The sequence below is a fragment of the Natrix helvetica genome, assembly GCF_964273705.1.
Source record: "Natrix helvetica genome assembly, chromosome: 2".
In the NCBI taxonomy this organism is placed as follows: domain Eukaryota; kingdom Metazoa; phylum Chordata; class Lepidosauria; order Squamata; family Natricidae; genus Natrix; species Natrix helvetica.
Window position 1 is genome coordinate 220,643,525 of NC_138552.1, and position 21,984 is coordinate 220,665,508.

Here is a 21,984-nt window from a genome sequence, read left to right on the forward strand (position 1 = left end):
TTACATACAATAACTTTACGTCAGTGATAAATTGAATGGATAAATTGAACTTTTAGCGGTGAATAACTACACAACATGATTCACTACATTACCTTTAATTACTTATTTAGCTACCACAGCAAGTTTTAGGATTTAATTCAGCTTCCATATTATTATAAGCAATACAATAACTACTAGCCTGAAATGGCTAATGAAAGTGCTATTAGCATAATAATGAAATAAAGCTTTGCTATCAATAAAATGCATTGGCCATGAACAAAGGTTACACTGAACAATACTGAAATAATACAATTATGAATGATAAATTTCCTTCCTTCCTTTCTTTCTTTCAGTGATTTAAAAGCCAGGGTAATGTAATGACATTCTGTGAGTTTAATCTGGAAATTTGCTGAATACTTCCTTTAGGGTACAAAACTAAGAATGTTAGATATTTTTATATTATTTGCAAGATCTCAAAGATTATTTCTCTGCCTCTTAATATGAAAGCCACTAAGGAAAAGTATCGCCTCTCAATCATCTTAAAAAAGGAATCTGAAGAAGAGTAAGGGTGATACACTGACTGTTCATAATAACTGTATTAATTGGTTTAACTAATCATTAAATTACTCAGAATCTCTAGAAATAAAGTGGCATAAACATAACATGCCTACCACAATTTACCAAATCTTTATTTTTCCTGAAAACGCATTATTGATCAAAAGAGAGGGAAAAGGCTATAATTACTCTTCATCCAGGCAAACTGAACGACCCAAAAGAAATTCTAGAAAGCATTCCATAAGTTCCTGTGTTCCTTGGTGAAGGTACAGCTGATTAGCTAACAAGGAGAAACCTCGGTTCTTCAAAAACTTCTCTTTTTGTTCTCTAGTTGCTCTGCTGAAATAGGTGTTCAAAAGCTAGAGAGAGAAAAAATAAAGATCTGGAGTTTGTAATATATTCTGAGTTTTCGAACAGGACTTGTACTGTCTCACTGATAAGTACATTGTTACTATACATTATTTGTAAAGCTCTCAAGCATTACTTAGCTTTCATAAAATAATTTAATAAAATGAAATGCTTGAAGAAATACATGGAAGGGAAGAAACCCCATCCTAAACTGTTTTATATGTCACTAGCCGATAACCTGGCGTTGCTCGGGAATTTATTTATAGGAGGAAAATGGCCAATTTTCTAATTTTGGATTTTCCCCCTTACCAGAGGGAGCCCCCTTGTGGAGTAGTGTGAAGCCATTATCGTGGCAACTCCACTGTGCTATACAGTAGAAGCCATTTTACGGCAGTACAATAGAAGCCATTTTAAGGCACAACAGGCTGTATCTTAACAGAACACACATACCCAAGGGGTGTTAGGGGTATCTTACCCCCACACTATTTTTTTCCAGAGAGGAAGTCATCTGTGTACCAAGTTTGGTTGAAATTGCTTGAGGCATTCCAGAGTTATGCTGGAACACACACACACACATATTTTTATAGATAGATAGATAGATAGATAGATTAGTAATAGGAGAGATTATCATGAACTCTGAACAGGTTTATCTTGTTAGATTAACTTGCAGTCTGATCTTTGAAAATATTGTACAATGTCTTCCCCAGATAAGAAATGGATACAACACTGTGAAAGCTAACTTTATAAAAGAAAAATTTCTCTTAAGTATTTTTAAACAATAGTAGGTAATTGTGTAGAAGTAATTAGCAGAATAGTTCCAGGAAATTAAGTTTAATTTGTTCTTAGCAAACAAGTAGCTCGTGAAGATTGTATAATGTTTTTTCAATTAGAGTAAAATACATGGGTTTTTTTCAGTCTATGTCAAATTAAGACTAGTCTGGTGTGACAATATCCCATTTCCACATAACAATTACAACTTTTCTGCTGGTTAACTTTCCCCAATGAAAAATTATATAGTAATTCCAAAGCACAAGATGGTTATTTAAGATTATGAAGAATTAAATCCAAAATCAAAAAACTGAAAAGGTTCACAAAGCAGATCATTGCTGTAAGAGAAACAAATTAACAATAGTATTCACTCATATTCACTCTCACCAAAAGGAATGTTCTAATTAAAGGAATATAAATGCCACAGAAAGAGATGTTTGGAAAGATACATAATTCAGCTCATGCCTGATACTATTTTGATGATTCAAAATATAGGCAGTCCTTGCTTACCAATTGAATTGCGACTGGAATTTCCACTGTTAAGCAACGTGGCACTTTTTTTTCCATTTTTTAAATTTTTTATTCTCTTACATACTTTTGTAAATATACATTCAAATAGTTGTTATTCTTCTTTACATTTGTCATTCTTATACATTTGTTATTCCATTTGATAGGTTATAATATACAGTTTGGGTTGCTTTATTTACCATCCCTTCCGCCTGTTATAACACCACCTTATTTTTCCTTTCTAAGCAATGTGGTTCTAAAGCACAATGTCATATGACTTAGGGCTGCTTGGGGATGGCAGTTTCAGCAGTCCCCAATTACTGTTAAGCAAGGACTATGCAAGTCATTAAACGAGAACTTGCTCATTTAAGTTAAGAATTTGCATGATTTCAAATTCTGACGTCCCACTAGCTTTCCCATTCACTTTGCTGGGTGGGAAGCTGGCAGGGAAGGTTGCAAATTGTGATCTTGTGACCACAGGATGCTGTAATGGTTGGAAAACAGGTCCAGGTGCCAAGCACATGAATTACAATCACATAATTGTGATTGGTCGCTACGATGTAGAAAAGATGTGGAGACTCTAGAAAGTGTGCAGAGAAGAGCAACAAAGATTATTAGGAGACTAAAACATATGAAAAACGGTTGCAGGAACTAGGTATGTCTAGTTTAATGAAAAGAAGGACTAAGGGAGACATGATAGCAGTGTTCCAATATCTCAGGGGTTGCCACAAAGAAGAGGGAGTCAAACTATTCTCCAAGGCACCTGAGGGTAGAACAAGAAGCAATGGGTGGAAACTAATCAAGGAGAGAAGCAACTTAGAACTGAGGAGAAACTTCCTGACAGTTAGAACAATTAATCAGTGGAACAGCTTGCCTCCTGAAGTTGTGAATGCCCCAACACTGGAAGTCTTTAAGAAGATGTTGGATAGCCGTTTGTCTGAAATGGTATAGGATTTCCTGCCTAGGTTGGACTAGAAGATCTCCAAGGTCCAAGGTCCCTTCCAACTCTGCTCTTGTATTGTATAACTATGTGGGTGCTATAATGGACACAACTTCAAAGCCTGGTCTTAACTACCACTTATCAGTTGCTGAATAAATAGTTGTTAAAGAAGTGTGACTTGTAATCTAATTCCAATAAAGTTGTTTCACTGAATGAAACATATAACATATGTCAGACTCTCCTTATCGTAAACAGTTTTGGTGAAGCAGACAAACTCTGCTGTAAAGGTCCTGTCCTCTCATTTTGAGGCTGTAAGGATCGGAAAACAGATTCTGGCTCCACCCTACCACGATTCAGTGGTTGTGGAACTTTAGCTACAAGATCCCAGAGAATTTTCACCTTTAGTTCTGGATGAGATAGCAGTTCCCTATTCAGAACAGGTGTGCAATCTGGACATAGCTTCTACGTGAAGAGAAAGTGGCAGTTGTGGCTCGAAAGGTCATTGCACAACACAAAAACATCATTTGATCCAATCTGTGATTCCAGTTACACCTATAAAGACTTTCACGTGACTTAGGAACTGGATATCTGAGGTAGCTTCTGCCTATCTTGTTCAATCAGACATAGTTGGCATTCTGTATGTTCCATCAGACAAACATTGTCATCTGATAGGATTCAAAAAGCAGGCCTTCTCTATCACTGTGCCTGCCTTCTGATTTTCCCCAGAAATTCATATCTTTGTTTTCCTTTAAAAAGTTTCTAGAAATATGGCTCTTCCCCAGATCCTGCTTAATGTGGATAGTGGGTCTCTCATAAGTTTTCTATTTCAATGGGATATCCTTGCTTCTTAATTATTTTAATACATAGATTTTTTCTCTCTAGCCATTTCTCTCATTCATACGCGCACACACACACACACACACACACTTACTTTAATGACTCCTTGCTGAATGAGAGTAGATGGATGGTTCACAAGAACTATGAGAATGTCTGGCTGAATCAGCTTGTCCAATACATCTGGGAGCATCACATCTGGCAAAATTAAAAGAATTCTTCGCAGAAGATGATAAAGACCATGGCATATGAGTACGAGACAATCTTCTGTTGATCTGCTGAAAATAAAACCCTGTATTTTTATGATATCCTATACTGGCGTATAATGAAAGGAGATTGCAACTACCAGACAGATTTGGGAAAGTGGAGAATACTAGAGTCTGAACAAGGCCATTTCCTCCATATTTTTACCATAGCACAAGCACTATAGTCCATTAGTTGGCCTTTATTACCATCAACAATTAGCAAAAGTAAAATAACAGATGTACAGTAAAATACTAAACACTGATGCCATTTTTAAGAAGACTTATTGTACTGTTTAATCAAATTAAATAGTTACTAGAATAAAAGAATTTAGTTTGAAGTATATGCTAACACTGTCTCACAATATACAGTAATTGCACAGTATGATGCATTACAATCCTAGTTGTAACTTAGGCAAGTTACTAGAAATATTCTTGCTAGGTAGATTTTTTTTTTTACTGGCTTAAGTAGAGAAGAATAATTCAGGCTCCATTTGTTTTAACATAGCATTTGTTATTAACATATAATTTATATTTCTGTACCACTCCCAATGGGAGCAGTTTGGTGCAGTAGTTATGGCATTAGGCTAGAAATCAAGAGATGGAGTTTTATTCCTGCCTAATGCACAAAAACAGCTCAGTGACACTGGTCCAGTCATTCTCTTTCAGCCCTAGGATGCAGGCAATGGCACACCACTTCCACAATCTTGCCAAGAAAAACTGCAGGGACTTGTTCAGGCAGCTGCCAAGAGTCAAGACTGACTCCAAGGCACATAATACCCCCCCCCCCAAAAAAAAACCCCACTGGGCTCCAATTCACCCGGTAGCTAAAATTAAATAGCATGAACAACAGACTATTCCAAAACACAGCAGCCATCACTTACCTATTGGACATGCTTTCAAATTTTTGTGGAGCCCATTCGTTAGCTGAAGAAAAGGTGAGATGTTCCCAATCTTCTGAAGGCACATTCTTATAGCTTGGCCAGCGATATACAGTCGCTCCAGTGTGAATGGAGAAAGCTAACCCCAAGCCTGCAAAATTGCCATGGCTTTTTTGTATAGGAGACAACCCCTTCAGATTATCAGGCCGCTTCAGAGATAACTCAGGAATAACATTATATTCACTGGGTTTCACTCCCGGGACTGTTTCCTGGTTCTCAGAGGTTTTATCTAACGATTCTATCTCTTCTCTTGAAATACCCAGTGTTTCCGCAGGAGTTACTTCTCCCAATCCTACAACTGTTTTTGCAGATTCACAACTACTAATGAAATGTTCTTCCTCACTCCTTTTGAAGGCTTCTGTGTGCTTTATCAAATTGTTTTTCTGGAGTGGCTCAACTCTTTTAAGCTGTGTAACTTCATGAATATTCTCAGCACTCCAGCCTATATTCCTAAAGAAACCTCCTTGATGCATTCTTGGGGAGGATATAGGAGATGATGGTAAGCTTTTACAGAGCCTTTCAGATGCTTGATGAACTGTGCTTTGTGAGTTGCTTGTTTCGGAAGAATCATTTCCTGGAAAAACAGATATGCCAAATTTTATTCACATTTCTTCCAATGGTCCATAACAAAAATCATTGTCATGAAACCAGTACGTTTATTAATTCTGTTCTTGCATTTAATCTGTAAAACACTCCTAGGGAAACTTTAAACACACTTGGATAGTCTTCTTTGCCAAGAAATATTTCCACATGCTTCATTCATCACCTTGCTTTCAATTTATTAAAAGCAGGGTGATGAATCCAGTCCTTGCAAGCGCAAAATACTACAAGACAATTAAAAAAAAACAATGTACATCTCTGACTTGTTGACAAGAGTTCCTATGACTCCTGAAGTCTACTTCCAGTTTTTTCTGCTGCCATTTTCCACAAAGAGCCTAGCTACTATTTCTGACAACAGTAGAGCTATATCCTATAAGGAGCTAAGATGTACTGTCAACTACAGCCCTTGACTGGTGCTTTCAGCTCTATACTTGCTTCCTAACATATAGTAAATCAGGAGAGTAAATATATAAGCTGGATCAATGTGCATGTCGTCTTTCAAATCTGTGTTTAGTTTTATCAACTCCAATACAAATAATGTTCCAACGATGAACTCATCTGCAGCCTTTTTAGGAATGCATATTATTATTTTGATTACTTACCTTGGTGGACAGCAGAAAATCTATCTGGGCTCGTCATAGCTAAAACTGGACTGTCCACAGATTTTCCACCACTACTGGAATTTCTCATATACATGATGGATTGAACCTTCTCTTGAAAAATATTGCCATCTAGAAAAAGTAAACATGGTGAGTTAACATCTCAAGATGATTTCACCCTTAAAGATAAAATTAAAAACTTAGAAGCTTAGATTATGAACTACACTTGTAAATAGGATCTTAAGTCAACATCGTTATCCATCAAAGCCCTCTTGAACAAGCATACAAGGTTTCTTTACTTCTGCTGACACTAATCCTAAAAAAGAACATAACATACGTGTCCTTTGCTCTAAGAGATGGGAAGAAGCCAGAAATGTGCAAGGCAATCATATGCATATTTGCTCAGAAGTACAAGTTCAGCGATGCATATTAGCTATGGAAAGAATTGCATCACAATATCTGTTTGCCTAGTAAAGATCTTGAATTTTCAAAATTAAATTTTCAAAAGTCAAAAGATGAACCCTACAAATAAACTGCTGGTCTCACTGAGCTTTTTAGTAAATATGTTTAGCTATTTAAGTCTGTAAAAAAGAGGAGCTATGTGCAGCAGTTCATTATTTTTCCACTTAAAATTAAAGGTAAACATTGAGGATAGAAAAAGACACCCATGGGCATTTTACTATTTATTTCAAGAGCAAAAATAATTTACCATCTGCAATATGTAATATAAATCTACATGGGGCTACAGTGTTTCCGTTTAATCAGAAAGCTTTGCAAATTCCTTCTATACACTAAAGACCTAAGAAGACTCTTTTGAGTTAAGATTAAGTAAAGTTTTTGAGAAAATGAAAATGAAAAACTTTCTAGCAGAATTTCACATGAACGTAAGTGCCCTCATACAATAATCTATCAAAAAGCTTTATGGTCATATTAAGGCTACAAGGTTATTCTTTATAGAAAATTGCAGCTCATATCAGCTAGGTGTGACATTAACACAACTTTTCCTGAAAAGATTCTTGCTGATAAAATGTCACAGTTACTCTTCACGTTTACACTGCAATGTTTTATTTTCACTAAATCATTCCTTTTAGCTTTTTAAAATTACGTACCTTTCTTCCCAATACAATACATTTAATATTGTAAGATAGAGACCCCTAACATTTAACATAACAGAACTAATTATACATTCAATGAAGTTTGGGAAGAATAAATCAAAGCAGAGGTTATAGAATGACTGAGGTGGAAGAGTGAAATAAAATATTATTGACAATAGTTCTACTACTTAGAATGGTAACCTGCTAGTGTCTTTCTCAATGGAACAGCATGCTTTTATACAATAGATTCTTGCAGACCTTTCTACCACAAAAATGCCTTGGAGGGCTAGAAGATTTGACAGATCAGAGCTTGTAAAGGAAAGAGGGCAAAAGTTATGTTGGGTGCCTAAAAGCCTCTACTGCAAAACTGTCATTTCCTGTTATAACAAATGTTATAGTTCATCTACCTATATGCAAGGAAAAATAGAAATCTCTGGGATTGTGACAAACATATGTGTTGGTAGCAGGGTGAACTGCTACAAGGAAATTGAAGATCAGGGTCAGCAGTTCCAGATCTGGTGGAGATCCAAGCACTTCTTCAATTATTTTCACAAATGAAGTACAAACTTCTGAAGGAATAGATATGAAATGTTCTTCTTTGTGCTCCTGAGAAAGAGAGAAATATAGGCAAAAAGCTGAAAATACCTTCCTACAAAATTAGTATTGCATTTCATAGTTTATCCAAGGGTAAACTCAGAGGAAAATATTATACCTGATGATAGTGTTTTCCTTAACTTAAATGTTTTAATCATATTCCTTGAAAATATTTAGGTAGAGAACAAGAGAGGTTGCATCATGCTGTTACCACACATCTTTTCTTGAAAATGATGCAATACTTTAAAGTGGATATGTTTTTCTCTCCAGTATATTGGATTAGATCCGCTTGTCAATTAAAAAATCCAGATATATAAGGTAATTTATAAGTAATTTGATAGCAATCCCAATTCTCAACAATTATGGTCAATATTACCTGACAATACACTGCACAAGTGTAGCAATAAAGTCTATAAAAAGCTTCCTCCTCCCCCCCCCCCCCCCCCGTCCAAAGAATTGGATCTGAGGGACCAAAGGACTTGAAAAACTAACAGGCTATCATGATTCTTGCCCTCCATCCTCATGATGTGCCAGTAGCAAAGCAACAGCATACAAGGTATTTGCCACATAGACTAGCAGTAATAAAGTGAGTTGGAAAATAAGGATATATTTCAATAGTCAACAATTTCTGCTCATAATGGCATTCTAGCTACTTGTCATTTGTAATATATGGGGTAAAAAATAGAAAAGCATTATCAAAAGCTGAGAGAGAGAGAGAGAGCAATCTCACAGATTATAAATTATATTCAAATTAAAAATGGCACAGTACCTGCAGAACTTGACATGTCCTCAAGAAGTGATGCACAACTTGAGCTTTAAGAAGTTGTTTAATGTTAAACAGCTGTTGCCAGTGATTATCTTGGATAAGTGTTTCTAAAGCTGATAACAGTGTTTTCCACACACCTTGCTAAACAAAACAAAAGAGCAATAACATAAGCAGACAGACAAATCAATTAAGTTAAAAGCAAGTTACCTTAAAAACCGTACTAAAAACGGAGATTTTACTTTGTTGCAAAAAAAAACCTTATATACAAGTGTGTGCAATTTTATGATCATGGAGCTGCTTTTCACAATTTGATGTCCTGGAATTAGAACAATATTTAGATATGTCCTTATTGCCATTTGGCAACAATTTTTGGAGAGGCTGTGTACAAGGCCTCAAGGGATGCATGAGCCTGCATTCTACACGCAAACAAGGAACTTTTTCTCTTTGTCATTTGTCTGCTGTTAATGAAGAAAACAGATAATAAATTTCTCCCATCTCCTGGCAAATGCACAATTTACTATTGCAACATTTATAAAAGAATGGAGCACCTCAGCCAATTAGGTCTATGTATGTTCTCAATCATCCATGTCATGGTTGTCCCAAATGTGCTTTTTCAAAAGGCAACTGGACTTTTTTTTGGGGGGTGGGGGTGTTTCCCTTTGAAAATATTTCACTTCTCATCCAAGAAGCTTCTTCAGTTCTTAATGAGAAGCAAAACGTTTTCAAAAGAAAAAAAAATCAAGGAAGTCCAGTTACCTTTTAAAAAAGCACCTTTGGCTCAGACAATTACCTCTGTTTTTTAGATGTTTAAGCCGTGGACTCCCATATGTTTATCTGCCCTGGAAAGCTGAAGGTTCCTAGCAGGTTAAGGGTGTAAATGGGGCCTGATACATGGGTTGTTTCAAGAAGCCAAGATCCTTGAACTACTGGGGTATCAAGTGATGGATACCTTTACAAAAAGCCTTTCCATTCCATTACAAAATTGCATCCTGTGACTCTAAAGGCAGATGGCACTGAATTAGCTAACATAGCCAAGGAGTAACAGAGGGGAACAAAGACTGAATACACCATAGAAGTCTTTTCTCAACTGGAATTTATGTCTACTTCTGTATAAATTAAGTTCCCGTGAGCAATTATAGTTTTAAGAGATTGATTAAATATCGGCGGGAAGGGGAATGACCAACAGAAGGTCATCTTTCTTTCTAATAATTATTTAATGTGAACAGAATAAAGATACATTTTATCTTGGGCACAGTAATATTTTACCATGTTACAAGCAGTTGTTTTCTGATTAGTGCAACCTACCTGGGCTTTAGACCATATCTTCCAATCAAACAGTATCTCTTCCAACAATTTTACATCCTGGATTATTGCTCTGGATTCCACATCAAGCATGAATTGTCCGTTGTCATCTTGATGAATTATTTTCTCATTACAGCATCCTTCAAGAACAGTCTTTCAAAGTATAAAAACATTTTAAATTGAAAACATTTTAAAAACACCTTTCAGAATTTGGGCATACCCTATATTGTTTCACTAGCACTCAAGATATTTCTTTTCAAAGAATGCAAGCTCAAACACAAATTATAATAATCATTGGCTTTTGAACTAATATTATAGGTTTAGCTCTAAATCTAATATGATGTTTGTCTGGCTGAATAATTTATTTTAGTGATAAAGCATAGATTGATATAATATACTATAAGATTAACATAATATACTATGTGTCTTTGCTGATACAAATCCCAAGAGTTCAAAGTCAGAAAACATAGTTTATGAAAACTGTATTATTATTATTATTATTATTATTATTATTATTATTATTATTATTATTATTATTATTATTATTATTATTGGTTTATCTAGCTGCCTCTATCACACACACATCCCCACGCTTCCTGCTCCTTTCCGCCCATCGTTTTAATTTCAAATTATTGTACTTCCACTCTTTTTTTAATTGTTTTGTTCCCTTGCTATTGTTACATTTTCATTTTTTTATCGGTGTAAACTGCCCAGAATAGCCCCAAAGCGAAATGGCCAGCAAATAAATTTAACAAATAAATAAATAAGCTATCTTACTAACTGGAAAAGGGAATGTTTCAGTACCAAATCTTACCTGCAAAATGTGAAATCCAACAATACACTTTGACTTTATCAACACCTGATGAATCATTGAATAACCATTGCAGTTTTCTAACTCATGTATTCTCTGCTGATTGTGTTTTGTTAAAACAAGGATAATTTTCAGAGCTAAAGCTTGTGTTTCTTCACAACTGCTGATCTCTACAACCTAAAAATAAACCAGTGTGTCATTGAAGAAAAGAAGTGTTTTTGACAAACTGCGATTTGCCGTACAAGTTGCAGCTAATTTTATTGACTAAAAATCTATGGTAGATATTTTACTTGCAAACATTCATTTTGTCAAAAGAAATGATGCACGAATGACTTCATCAGATGGATTGTTTTGTAATGAAACCTGCACAATGCACTCTTGAAATGGGGCATTTAACATAAGAGATAATACTTAAATAGCCACCATTTACAGAGCTGTTCAGAGAATCCCCAGAGCCCCAAATAAATTATAAAGACTTTAAAACAGATACTCCTATTATTAACTTTATTATGGTCACTGACCAACATGTCTAGGAAAAGAGAGACTCAATTTCAAGTTCACCCTCAGTGCTGCAAACTTGGTGGGTTATTTCGGGTTGTCTCGGTCTCATACCCCAAGTCTAATGTCTGCTTCTAAAGGGGGGGGGGAGCAATGTGTGTACCACTACAATGATTGCAAGGAAGGTGGGATAGAAATCTAATACATACATAATACTGCTTTCTTTTTAAAGGATTGCCTGGGTTTGTTTAAATTAATGCTCTGACAAATTGGCCATTCCTTTTCTATACTCACCGCAGTGATGTCAACCCATTATCATGCTAGATCACAGCAGGATAAATACACAAAAGTAGAACCCACCATGTGAGGATTCTATGTCACTTTTACCTTACAGCAAAAGAGCAATGTTAAGTTTAATTTCTAGGTCACTTATTCCTATGGAATACTCTTTGTATACTGATTCCCATACCCTAGTTACAACAACAATAGCAAAAATCCTGAAGGCCTACCATAAATATACTATGTAATGTTTTTAACATCTTACTCTGGCAAAAAGGAAGACAAACGACCCAATTCCACCAATCTCATGAAGAATGCCTTGGAGACCTTTGTATTCAGCAGGCTGCAGCATTTTCAGATAATGAGGATCTGATAAATTGCTTTGTACTTCTTTTGAACTGAAAGGTCTTTGAGAAGAAATGGTTTTCGCTTGACCTTTAAGTCTGATTACTGGCTCATAGATTGTGTAGTAACCAGGGCAGCAAGTGGTGTATACTGTAGCAAGGTTTTCCTGAAATATAATAGACAACATTTAAGAAGGAGAACCTGTGGAAGATTAATAGGATTAAGTTGTCAGAAAAATGCATGCAATATTTCATTCTACCATCCTTTTTCATTTATGCAAGTTTTTGGATCTTCAGATCTGGGACCAGAGTAGGTAATGTCCACGATGGGAAATCAGGACTTCTTCCTACATATAGACCTTCTCACACCCAGACTTCTTGATGACAGTTAAGAGACATAAGGAGTTCTTTTTTCTCTACGCTATCTAAAATTTCATTCTGACACATATTCTAAATTGAGATATTTAGGATGTCCGAAATCAAACAGGTAATCCAAAACAGGTAATAAAATGTATTTGCTGTTTCATAAATACATATTCCATTTGATTCAACTTGATTTCTCATGTTGGATCTTTTGCGGTGGTGCCTTAACCTAGATTGCCATACGAAAGATAACAAGTACCAGGATTACAAACGTACAATTAAAGGCGCAGTGTCTACTTCTTTTTTGGTCAACAGAAGTTCTTTGATTTGTTCACACTGTAGAATCTCTTTATCTATATATTTGGAGTAATTAGGTACTGACTTGCCGTATTTACATGGCATTACAGACGTGAAATCTGGCCCACAAGCATAAAGATAAAATGCCTCTTCGGGACCAACGGTTGCACCTACAGAAAGACAAACACACCACACACTGTATTTTAATACATGTTGCTTCATATACATAAATTATATTTATATTAATGTGGAATTAATACTACTGAAAATTTAACTGAGTTCCCAAGACAGCATAAAAGATTACTGTATATAAACTTCCTACATGGGAAACATGATGCATTTAAGAAAGTAAAGTGGGTTAGTCACAGCATACTGCAAGACATACAGTGTTCAAAATAGGTGTACTCATAAGAAGCACAGGGGTTGAAATCCATCTGTTACAGGCTAATAATTATGTTGCTTCTTATATTATTCCAGATGAATAAATATAATGCATAATGTAATATGAACACGAGCCTGAATTATAATTAAAGTTTTTATCAACGATGTAAAGGTACAAGTTCAAGCTTCATTGAAGGAAGATAATGAGGAATTAAAACACTGAATAGAAGCAGCTCTCAGATGCTTGCAAAACTCCCTATAGTAAAATTATAAGAACAAAAACATTACGTTTCCTCTGTAATGCCATGGTGACCCTGGGAGAAACTCATGATCTCACCCAGAAGCTTTCCCCTGATGATTTTCTTTGGTATCACTGTTTGTTAGCCATTTTCAAAAAAGCAGCCCTTTATTTTATTTTCTTAAGAAAACTCATATCCTGCTGCTTTTCTATTTCTAGGATGGAAAAAAGCTTTTGAGGTGGTTGATTAAAATATATAAGATTTTTTTTTAAAAATCCTAAATGAACTGCAGCTAATTCTTTACAGATATACACAGGAGCATAAATATGTTGAGCACTCATGAGGCTAAATGTTGAAAAGTTTTTAAAAAAGTAATAGAAAATCTTCACAGAGCAGGAAGGATGTCTTTCCCATTTAAGAAATTTCATAGCCTAAGCAAATCATGTAGTTATCTTGCATGCTGCAATAAATCTTATATCTGACACTGGGACATGGAGGAGAGCTGATCTTAGTACTTTTTCAGGTTGAGAAGCAGTCCTTCAAAATTTTTCTTTGCAAGCAGAGTTCTGCCTTGTAACTTTTGGGAAATTTCCAAGTGCTTTTCAAAGGCTATATTACAACGCTAGATTTCCTTTCTCTAGAAATAAAGTGCAATTGCTGACATAGCCAGAGCTGGATAAAAACATTTCAGATGACCTGAATATCCAAAAGTGTTTTCCCACACTGAAAAACTGAGTCTTAATATGGGGTGTTTTTCTATCTTGCAAAGATGCTTTTATATTTTTCTCATAAAACATTTCTACCCATTTCGACTTAACTTAAACTTTCATCAGTTGATTCTCATTCATTGCAAAGTATTAATTCCAAACAGCTCCCCTGGAATGTAAGAAAGTATTAAACTGACTCTGCATGGATGATATCATCATTCAGATCAGCGGTGGGTTGCAGGCGGTACGCGCCGGTACAGGGCTACTGGTGCCTGCCTGGAGCACCGGGTACCGTTCAGGTACAGTGCTCCAGAGGGCCCACTCGCCCGCCCGAGCTCCTTACCTATCTTTGAGCTCTTTGATGCTTCTGTGCACGCACACAGAGCGCACGGCGCCTGTGCAATGCCCCGCCGAGCAGCTGGACCATTGCGGAGGCATCGCAAGAGGTAAGGACACATGCGCGGCTGCATGTGTGCGCGCACACGCTGCACATGTTCATGTGGTGGATGCTGGGCCCCATTGCAACCATACCGGTTGCAACGTGATCCAGAACCCACCACTGATTCAGATCCTCAGAAGACGTTTCCCAGCTATATCAGGTAGATATTGACAAGTATTGGGAACTCCAGAGTCCTTTACTGCTGTGAAATGCTGCTTAGTACCACTTTCCACAACTATTGCCCCAGGAAAATCAGAACATGCAAACACTATATGCCTACAGTTTCTTCCCATCAAGTGGTGCAGAATACTTCCATGAGTGATATATTTAAAGATGTCTAAGGAAAGGATTGAGAAGCCAGAACATTCAAGGGAACCCTGTTGTCTTGCCAAAGAAAACAGAGCTATAAATGAATAGCTATAAATTTATTTCCTTAAAGTTTGCTGCTTCTACTTTTTAAAAAACATGGCTAAAATTAACTGGTCTGCATTTATAACTTCTTGTAACATTATTATGACTATTTGATAAACTCAAGTTCTTAAGATTTCTGGGACAATTAATATAGCAGAATCACAGTACAGAATAACAGAGTTGGAAGAGACCTTGGAGGCCTTCTAGACCAACCCTCTGCTCAGGCAGGAAACCCTATACCATTGCGGAGAATCTCTTCTTAAAAACGTCCATTGGTGGAGCCCTAATCATCTTTGTTGCTCTTCTCTGTATTCTTCCTTCCTTTCTTTTAATGGCTTGCCTGATTTTATACACTCTAAATTTATAATAAAGCAAGATGTATCTTTTCTTTTATGTACACTGAGAGCATATGCACCAAAGACGAATTCCTCGTGAGTTCAATCACACTTGGCCCATAAAGAATTCTATTCTATTCCTATTTCTATTTCTATTCTATTCCTGTAAATAAGCCTTAAAACCAATTCCAATATAAGGCACAAATTCAAAACAAGATAAGAAGCAGTTTATAAAGAGCAAAAATTATAACATACCATTGAAGAGAAGCAAATTCCCAAGGCTCCACCTCCCAGTCAACTGCAAAAAATCATCTTGGGATGACGTATAGTGGCCTGTCATACAGAAGGTCTTATTACAGTCGGATGACAAACTCATTTTTCTTGGAAGTGTATAATCTAAACAAATGTCAGGTTTTCTAAAAGCAATAAAGAGATAAATAAATAAATGTAGCTTTTTATATGTCCTAAACATTTTTACTGAGGAGAAAAGGTAGTAAGAGCTTTATGTTATTTATTCTCTATCATCCATTAACTGAAGCAGCAAGAGATTTAAGAAAATTTGAAGTGCTGTCCAACAGTCTCCATCTATTCCTTTCTTTTCTGCCTTAGAGGGTTGTGACTGCTGTAATCCGCGTCAAATTTCGCTTTTCTGCTTCTATTAAAGTGTCCCACACGTAGCAGTAGGCATTTGGCAGCAATTCCACATTCTAGTTTCAAGCAAACTGAGGATACAGGCATCCCTTCAAGGATACCTTTCATCATCATCTCTTAAATTTCCCCTGCATTATGCAGTTAATGACATGGAAATAGCATTTGCTTGAACCTGCAGTTTCAAATGCTTCAGTAACATTTCCTATTAATCCCCAATTCTGACTGATGAACAACCATATAATGAGCTAATTTATATCAATCCCGTTAAAATATGAAAAAGGTTCAATGTCTGCTGCCAAAGAACAATTCTCAGTGAAGCACACGGAAGAGCTACTTCGCATTTATCCATCCAAGCACCTCACAGTTTCCTAAATGCACTTCAAGAATTTTTCATTTTGCCTGTCACGGATTAGCAATTTGGTCATTAAACGAAGCAGTTGCTAAATGAAAAACCACTTTGACTTTGTTTGTGCTTACAATTTTACTTCAGTTTTCTCTTCACTTTACAGCATTAGAAGGAGATGATCCCAAATAGCCAGTGAACCCAAAACGCAGGGAAGGGTTTTGGGAAGTCGGTTCAAGAGGAAACTGGGTAAAATCTTACAGCCCTTTCCCTCCACTCCACCAGTCTTTGTAACCGGATAGTTAGCAAGGAAAATAATTGATATTTGTGTTTATATTCATTAGAGAGGAACGGATTACAAGAAAGCAAGCAGGCACACAATGGGAAATGCACGCTGAAAGGAATGTACCTGTGCCTGCTGTTTGCCTGGTGTGCTAAAGATCTGGCCAATTTCAGGCAGCAGCTGCAGTTCTAATTAACTACTTAAAGTCATAGGGCTGAGCTTGTTAATTTGCAGTCTCCCCTTTTTAGGAATGTACTGCAAGAAAAAGGAGCTCAGGAAGAGATTGCTTCTTTAGGCAATTTCTCCATGGAATGGGATAACTTGACTCAGCCAACTCGCTGCAGGACACAGACACAGCCAACTTGCCATGGGATAATTCAATGCAGGAAATTTTCATTTTGTCACTCCTTTTGTATCCTTCCTTTAATGATTTTACTCCACCATTTTTTTTAACTATTAGTGTAACTCTTGTCCTGCAGTGAGTTGCCCCATGGAGATCTTGCTGTGGTGAGCTGTCCCGCGGAGAGTTGGCCGTGGCGAGTTGGTCGCAGTGAATTCTCATCAACACATTTCTCCATGCTGAGTGGATCAGGCACAGGACAACAAGTAATAATTGACTGTAATGGTGACATGATATGTGACTGACACAGAGGGGCTTCAAATGCATGCATTTGACACAAAGTTACTTTTTTCATCACCATTGTAACTGCAATAGGTCATTGCTTAAGGCAGTCATTGACTACCTTCAACGTCAATGCCCGCAATCCTCTTAAGAATCTCTTCCTTTTCATGGAGCCAAATCATTACCTTGATTTACCAGGGAAACAGACGGAATAGTGCTCCAAGCGCCAGTGGAGAGACTCTAGATAGATCGGACTGTGTATGGAGTACATCTGTACTCAGAATCTGAACACTTAACTCTGCAACTAGTGAAAGTAGGTTACTGCTCCGAGTCCACTGCTGCTATACAGAATAGGCAATTTGTTGTACTGTACAGCATTTCCTTTACCAAGAAAGCAGAGAACAGGAAATCTAACATATAGTGGCATGTCCTAAACAAACTGCATCGGAGCTGTCAGAATTACAGCAGGTCACAGACGTATGGTATCAACAACCACTTGCCATGTATTTTTTAAATCTCATCAGTTTGTGACTCTTTGGAAAGTTGAGGACCTCATCTCTTGCCCCTTGATTGATTAAATCAGGTCCATGGTTGACAGAGATAAGTGATTCCTCTTTATGAGAGGAATATATTCCCCTGTCTAAATGTCAACAGACCTTTACTTGAAAACCTGTAGAATTATAAACCATTTGAAAAGTTAGTGATCCTCACTCATCCAGGTCATGGTTGCCCCAAACGTGCTTTTTCCAAAAGGCCACTAGACTTTTTTGATGTTTCTTTGGAAACATTTTGCTTCTCAGCCATGAAGCTTTTTCAGTTCTTCAAAGCTTTTTGAATGAGAAGCAAAACCTTTTCAAAGAAAACGTTATTGTTTACTCAGATCTTAAAAGAATAGACAAGGCTTCCCATGATCTCCTTAGTTATATGTATACAGGTAGTCCTTGACTTACAATATTTCATTTAGTGACAGTTCTAAGATACAGCAGCACTGGAAAAAGTGACTTATGACCATTTTTCACACTTATGACCATTGAAGCATCCCCCTAGTTTCATGATTTACATTGCTTGGCAATTGGTTTATACCTATGATGGTTGCAGTGTCCCAGAGTCATGTGATCCCCTTTTGTGACGTTCTGACAAGCAAAGTCCATGGGAAAGCCAGATTCGCTTAATAACCGTGTTACTAATTTAAGAACTACAATGATTCATTTAACAAATGTGGCAAAAAGTCATAAGATGGGGCAAAACTGACTTTACAAACTTCTCACTAGACAACATAAATTTTGGGTTCAATTGTGGTCGTAAATTGAGGACTACCTGTATATTATTTATAATCTTGGGAAAGCATACCTCTGACCACAAATCCATAGAGAGAGAGTTCCATGGATATTTTTCTTTTTTTCTGGTTGTTCAACGTAGGTTAGTGCCAAATGCTGCCATTTGCCTACAAGGAAGGTATTCTCTGGTGTTTCAGCTTGTGCTAATAATCCAGCTTTCATTTCATCATTTGGATCCATACACATACTATGAAAATAAAAAAGAGAAAAATCACTAAAAAGTTATCAAAATATATTTCAAAATATATCTTACCCCCTTCCCAATACTACTTTGGCTTATGTTGTTCTATCATGTGCTTTATTGATCAAGGCATAACACAGGAGTCTGATATACACTTTAACAATGGACCAACTTATTTTTCTAGAAGCTGCAACTCTATTGCATATGCCACATTATTAATGTTATAAAACACTATTTTCATCCAACTGATTTCTGGGGCAAGTAAAATACAAACGCAACCAGTTAAAATGATTGAGCAGAAATATCATTTTACACATTGTGCTTGACTCATTGTTTGAACTCAATACAATATGATAAAATCAGGGTACGTAAAAGTACAGAACATAACAACATTTCATTGGATGTTATAGCAAAAGGCATAAACAATCTGTTCAAATGCATGTTTTTCATCTCTAAAACAAGATAATGGTACCGAAATGTGAAAGCTCCTGAGTTCACATTAGCCCAGACTTGTATCATCAATGCTTTAGAGCCCAGTGAAAATATATGAAGGTAGCCATCTTCAAGAAGTTTGTCTCCCAAATTGAGGTAATCAAATCCAGGTTTGCTTTCTTCTGTAACACATAACAATGATAAAACCAAGTGTATCATTAATCAGAATATTATTCCACAAAAGAGAAGAATCAGGAACTTTGGTTTATTTTGAAATTTAACTTATAGACATGCACAAGTATTATGCACAGGAGCATTTCATTTCGTATTTCTCATAATTTGTAAAAAATTAAGACAAGTTTACAACAGCTGTATAAGTAACAACGTAACAATTGTATAAGTAACAAAGAATGAAATTGTTGCAGTGTTTTTTTACTAAGTATTAAAATATACAGAATTGTATGGAAATTTTAATATGGGAGCCAATTAAAAGAAAAATGAGAATGCCTCCAAAGCAAGGCGATTATGCTTTTACATCCTCATCCAAACTGATTTAGAAAGAGTACATCAAATTAAAATTGCGAAAAGTATTAAAGAACAAGTAGATCAAATGGCAGTGATTTATGAAAATATTAAAAGTATTAACTTAAAGTTACAATTAACTGGTTTCGACCAAAAATGAAATTTTTTGATTTTTGTACCAATAATTTAAATCTTTATAGCACTAAGTACAAATATATCAAAAAACTGATTAAAAAGTCTAACCGTGCCAAAATTAGCTTTCTCAAAGCTAATAATAATGTTATAACAGAACTTAATCTTAGCCCTCATCAAAATTAATAAGCAATATATAAAATTAAGCAAATGTCCCAGTCATGTTGTGGGACCCAGAAAATGAGCCCCTTTGTATGGTACCTGTCCTTTGAAATACCTTACCACCTGAGAATGGATTGACACCAAGCCTTTTGACCTTCTAGAAGGTGCTTAAGATCTGACTGTCTGCCCAAGAATGAGATCAGGAAGTATGGAAGGTGTAGACACTTGTCATTGTTTTGATTTTTTTCACATTTGGATGCTATTTCTTTTTCTTTTAGTACATGTTGTGTTTTTTGCAGTTTATAATTGTTTTAATGTTTAATTCTCTTCAACACTCAGAGGAACAGTCATATAGATATTTTAATAATTTCCACAGCTTTACATGTGTGACTTACCTGTTTCATCAAAACTGCTTTCATGTGATATTAGTGATTTGCTCCTTCTTCTCATTTTTTTGCCTTTCTCCAAGGAACTGCCTCCTCTGAGAATACATTCAGCGCTAAACCACAACGAGATACTGAATCCTTCAGACATATGTGGCCAACAGTTTTGTCCCACCAGAGGTAAATGGATTGGAGCCACATGCCATGGAGAGAGAAGATGGTGTGGCAAACTCTCACCCTCTGGTTCTTTCTTTGACTGGACTAATTTTGCTCGCCTTAGTAATGCTACAGTTTTGCTGCCGAATGTAGGGGCTGATTTTTGGCAAGGGCTGCTTCCTAAACTTGGAAATTGGTGCAAAGGAAATACGATATGCTGTAAAGGCCTCATCCTGGTATTTGCCTCCAAAATCTTTAGGATTCCTTTAAGGAGGATACCCTAAAAGAAATGAACAAAATAATTAACAAAGGGTCATCATACCACATATTTGGCAACCTTTACCTTACCTTTTACCTTTATTTCGATTTTTATACCGCCCCCTCTCCCCAAAGGGACTCGGGGCGGCAACACTTATGAGTATCAATGTGCCTGCTGATAGCTCCTGCTCACTTTCTAAAAAGTTTTTTAAAACAAATTAATAGATGCATACTGCAAAATTAAGCACAACCCTCAAGCATAATCTATTTCTAACAGAGCTTCTGACCTTCAGACAGAATTCAGAGGCATTCTGAGAAAATAAAACAATAGGTCAGTGGTTCTCAACCTGTGGTTCACGGACCTCTAGAGGGCCATGGTGTCATCACAGGGGGTTCCACTGAGGCTTGAAAAAATGTTATTATTTAAATATTGAATTAAGTCTGTGGTCCATGGCCATGGCCTGTGACCACAAAAGGTATTTAAAGGGAGTCCGTGATGAAGAAAAGATTGAGAACCACTGCAATAGATGAATATTGCCATATAAACCCTATATGGACTGTCCTGCCCAGAAGAAAAGCACGGCAGGATAAAAAAGGATATCCTGCAAATCTAGAAAGTATAGTAAGAAGTGAGCTTGCCAGTTTGCTGTTCAGTGAATGGACGTCTGGGATTTACCTACGTGCTATCTTCCCATCATTGCTCTCTACCCATGCAGCCAAATTCTCATCACCACCAAAAAAAACCTCCATCAATGCACAACCATAAGATTAGGGCATAATCTTATGTCTGATGTTTATATTGTTGAAGCTATTTTTAATCAGAAATGTTACACCACCACCCCTATGATGAAAGAAACAAACATAAACTATAATAATAATCTTAAAACAGCATTATTTTCAAACCATCAAATTATCTTCCCTGGCTACTTTCCCCTAAATTTCTAACAATTTTTTTTTGCCCAAATCTATACAAACTGTTAATATATTTCAGTTACAGCAGCGGTCTCCAACCTTTCTCGCTTGACAAACAGATGTGGGAGGGGAGGGGGATGGTTTGGTGCAGGTGGTAGGTATGTGTGTGCAGCTCCATTTGTGCAAGCAGCAGGCACATGCATAAATGGAACTGAGCGTGCAAGTGTGCCACTTGCACAAATGGAGTAGTGCGCACAAACATGCTGCTTACACAAGTAGAGCTGCGCACACATGCGTACTTGCCTGCCGCTGCGCGGTTGGGTTCCAAAAGGGCAGAGGCCTGGCACCAGGCCATGGCCCAGGGGTTGGGGACTCCCGAGTTAAAGGATAACATACTAATTTGACAATCTTAGTAATAAAACACAGATATGAAATCA

The 21,984-nt window shown here is 36.6% G+C and overlaps 1 protein-coding gene across 6 annotated transcripts in view; it reads right to left on the reverse strand.

Moving 5' to 3' along the window:
* LYST (lysosomal trafficking regulator) overlaps nt 1-21,984 on the reverse strand; it is a 104,972-nt gene that overhangs the window by 54,452 nt on the left and 28,536 nt on the right. For 5 of the 6 annotated variants that reach the window (XM_081940995.1, XM_081940999.1, XM_081940994.1 and 2 more), the window contains 14 exons: nt 20,234-20,657; nt 19,063-19,204; nt 18,423-18,596; nt 15,429-15,589; nt 12,641-12,831; nt 11,923-12,168; nt 10,884-11,057; nt 10,073-10,222; nt 8,771-8,908; nt 7,815-8,013; nt 6,317-6,445; nt 5,058-5,688; nt 4,029-4,209; nt 724-893 (listed from right to left, as the gene is read on the reverse strand). In XM_081940995.1, the coding sequence (XP_081797121.1) occupies nt 724-893; nt 4,029-4,209; nt 5,058-5,688; nt 6,317-6,445; nt 7,815-8,013; nt 8,771-8,908; nt 10,073-10,222; nt 10,884-11,057; nt 11,923-12,168; nt 12,641-12,831; nt 15,429-15,589; nt 18,423-18,596; nt 19,063-19,204; nt 20,234-20,657 (3,110 nt within the window). The remainder of the gene's footprint in view (nt 1-723; nt 894-4,028; nt 4,210-5,057; nt 5,689-6,316; nt 6,446-7,814; nt 8,014-8,770; nt 8,909-10,072; nt 10,223-10,883; nt 11,058-11,922; nt 12,169-12,640; nt 12,832-15,428; nt 15,590-18,422; nt 18,597-19,062; nt 19,205-20,233; nt 20,658-21,984) is intronic. The other variant, XM_081940998.1, reaches the window with a different exon arrangement.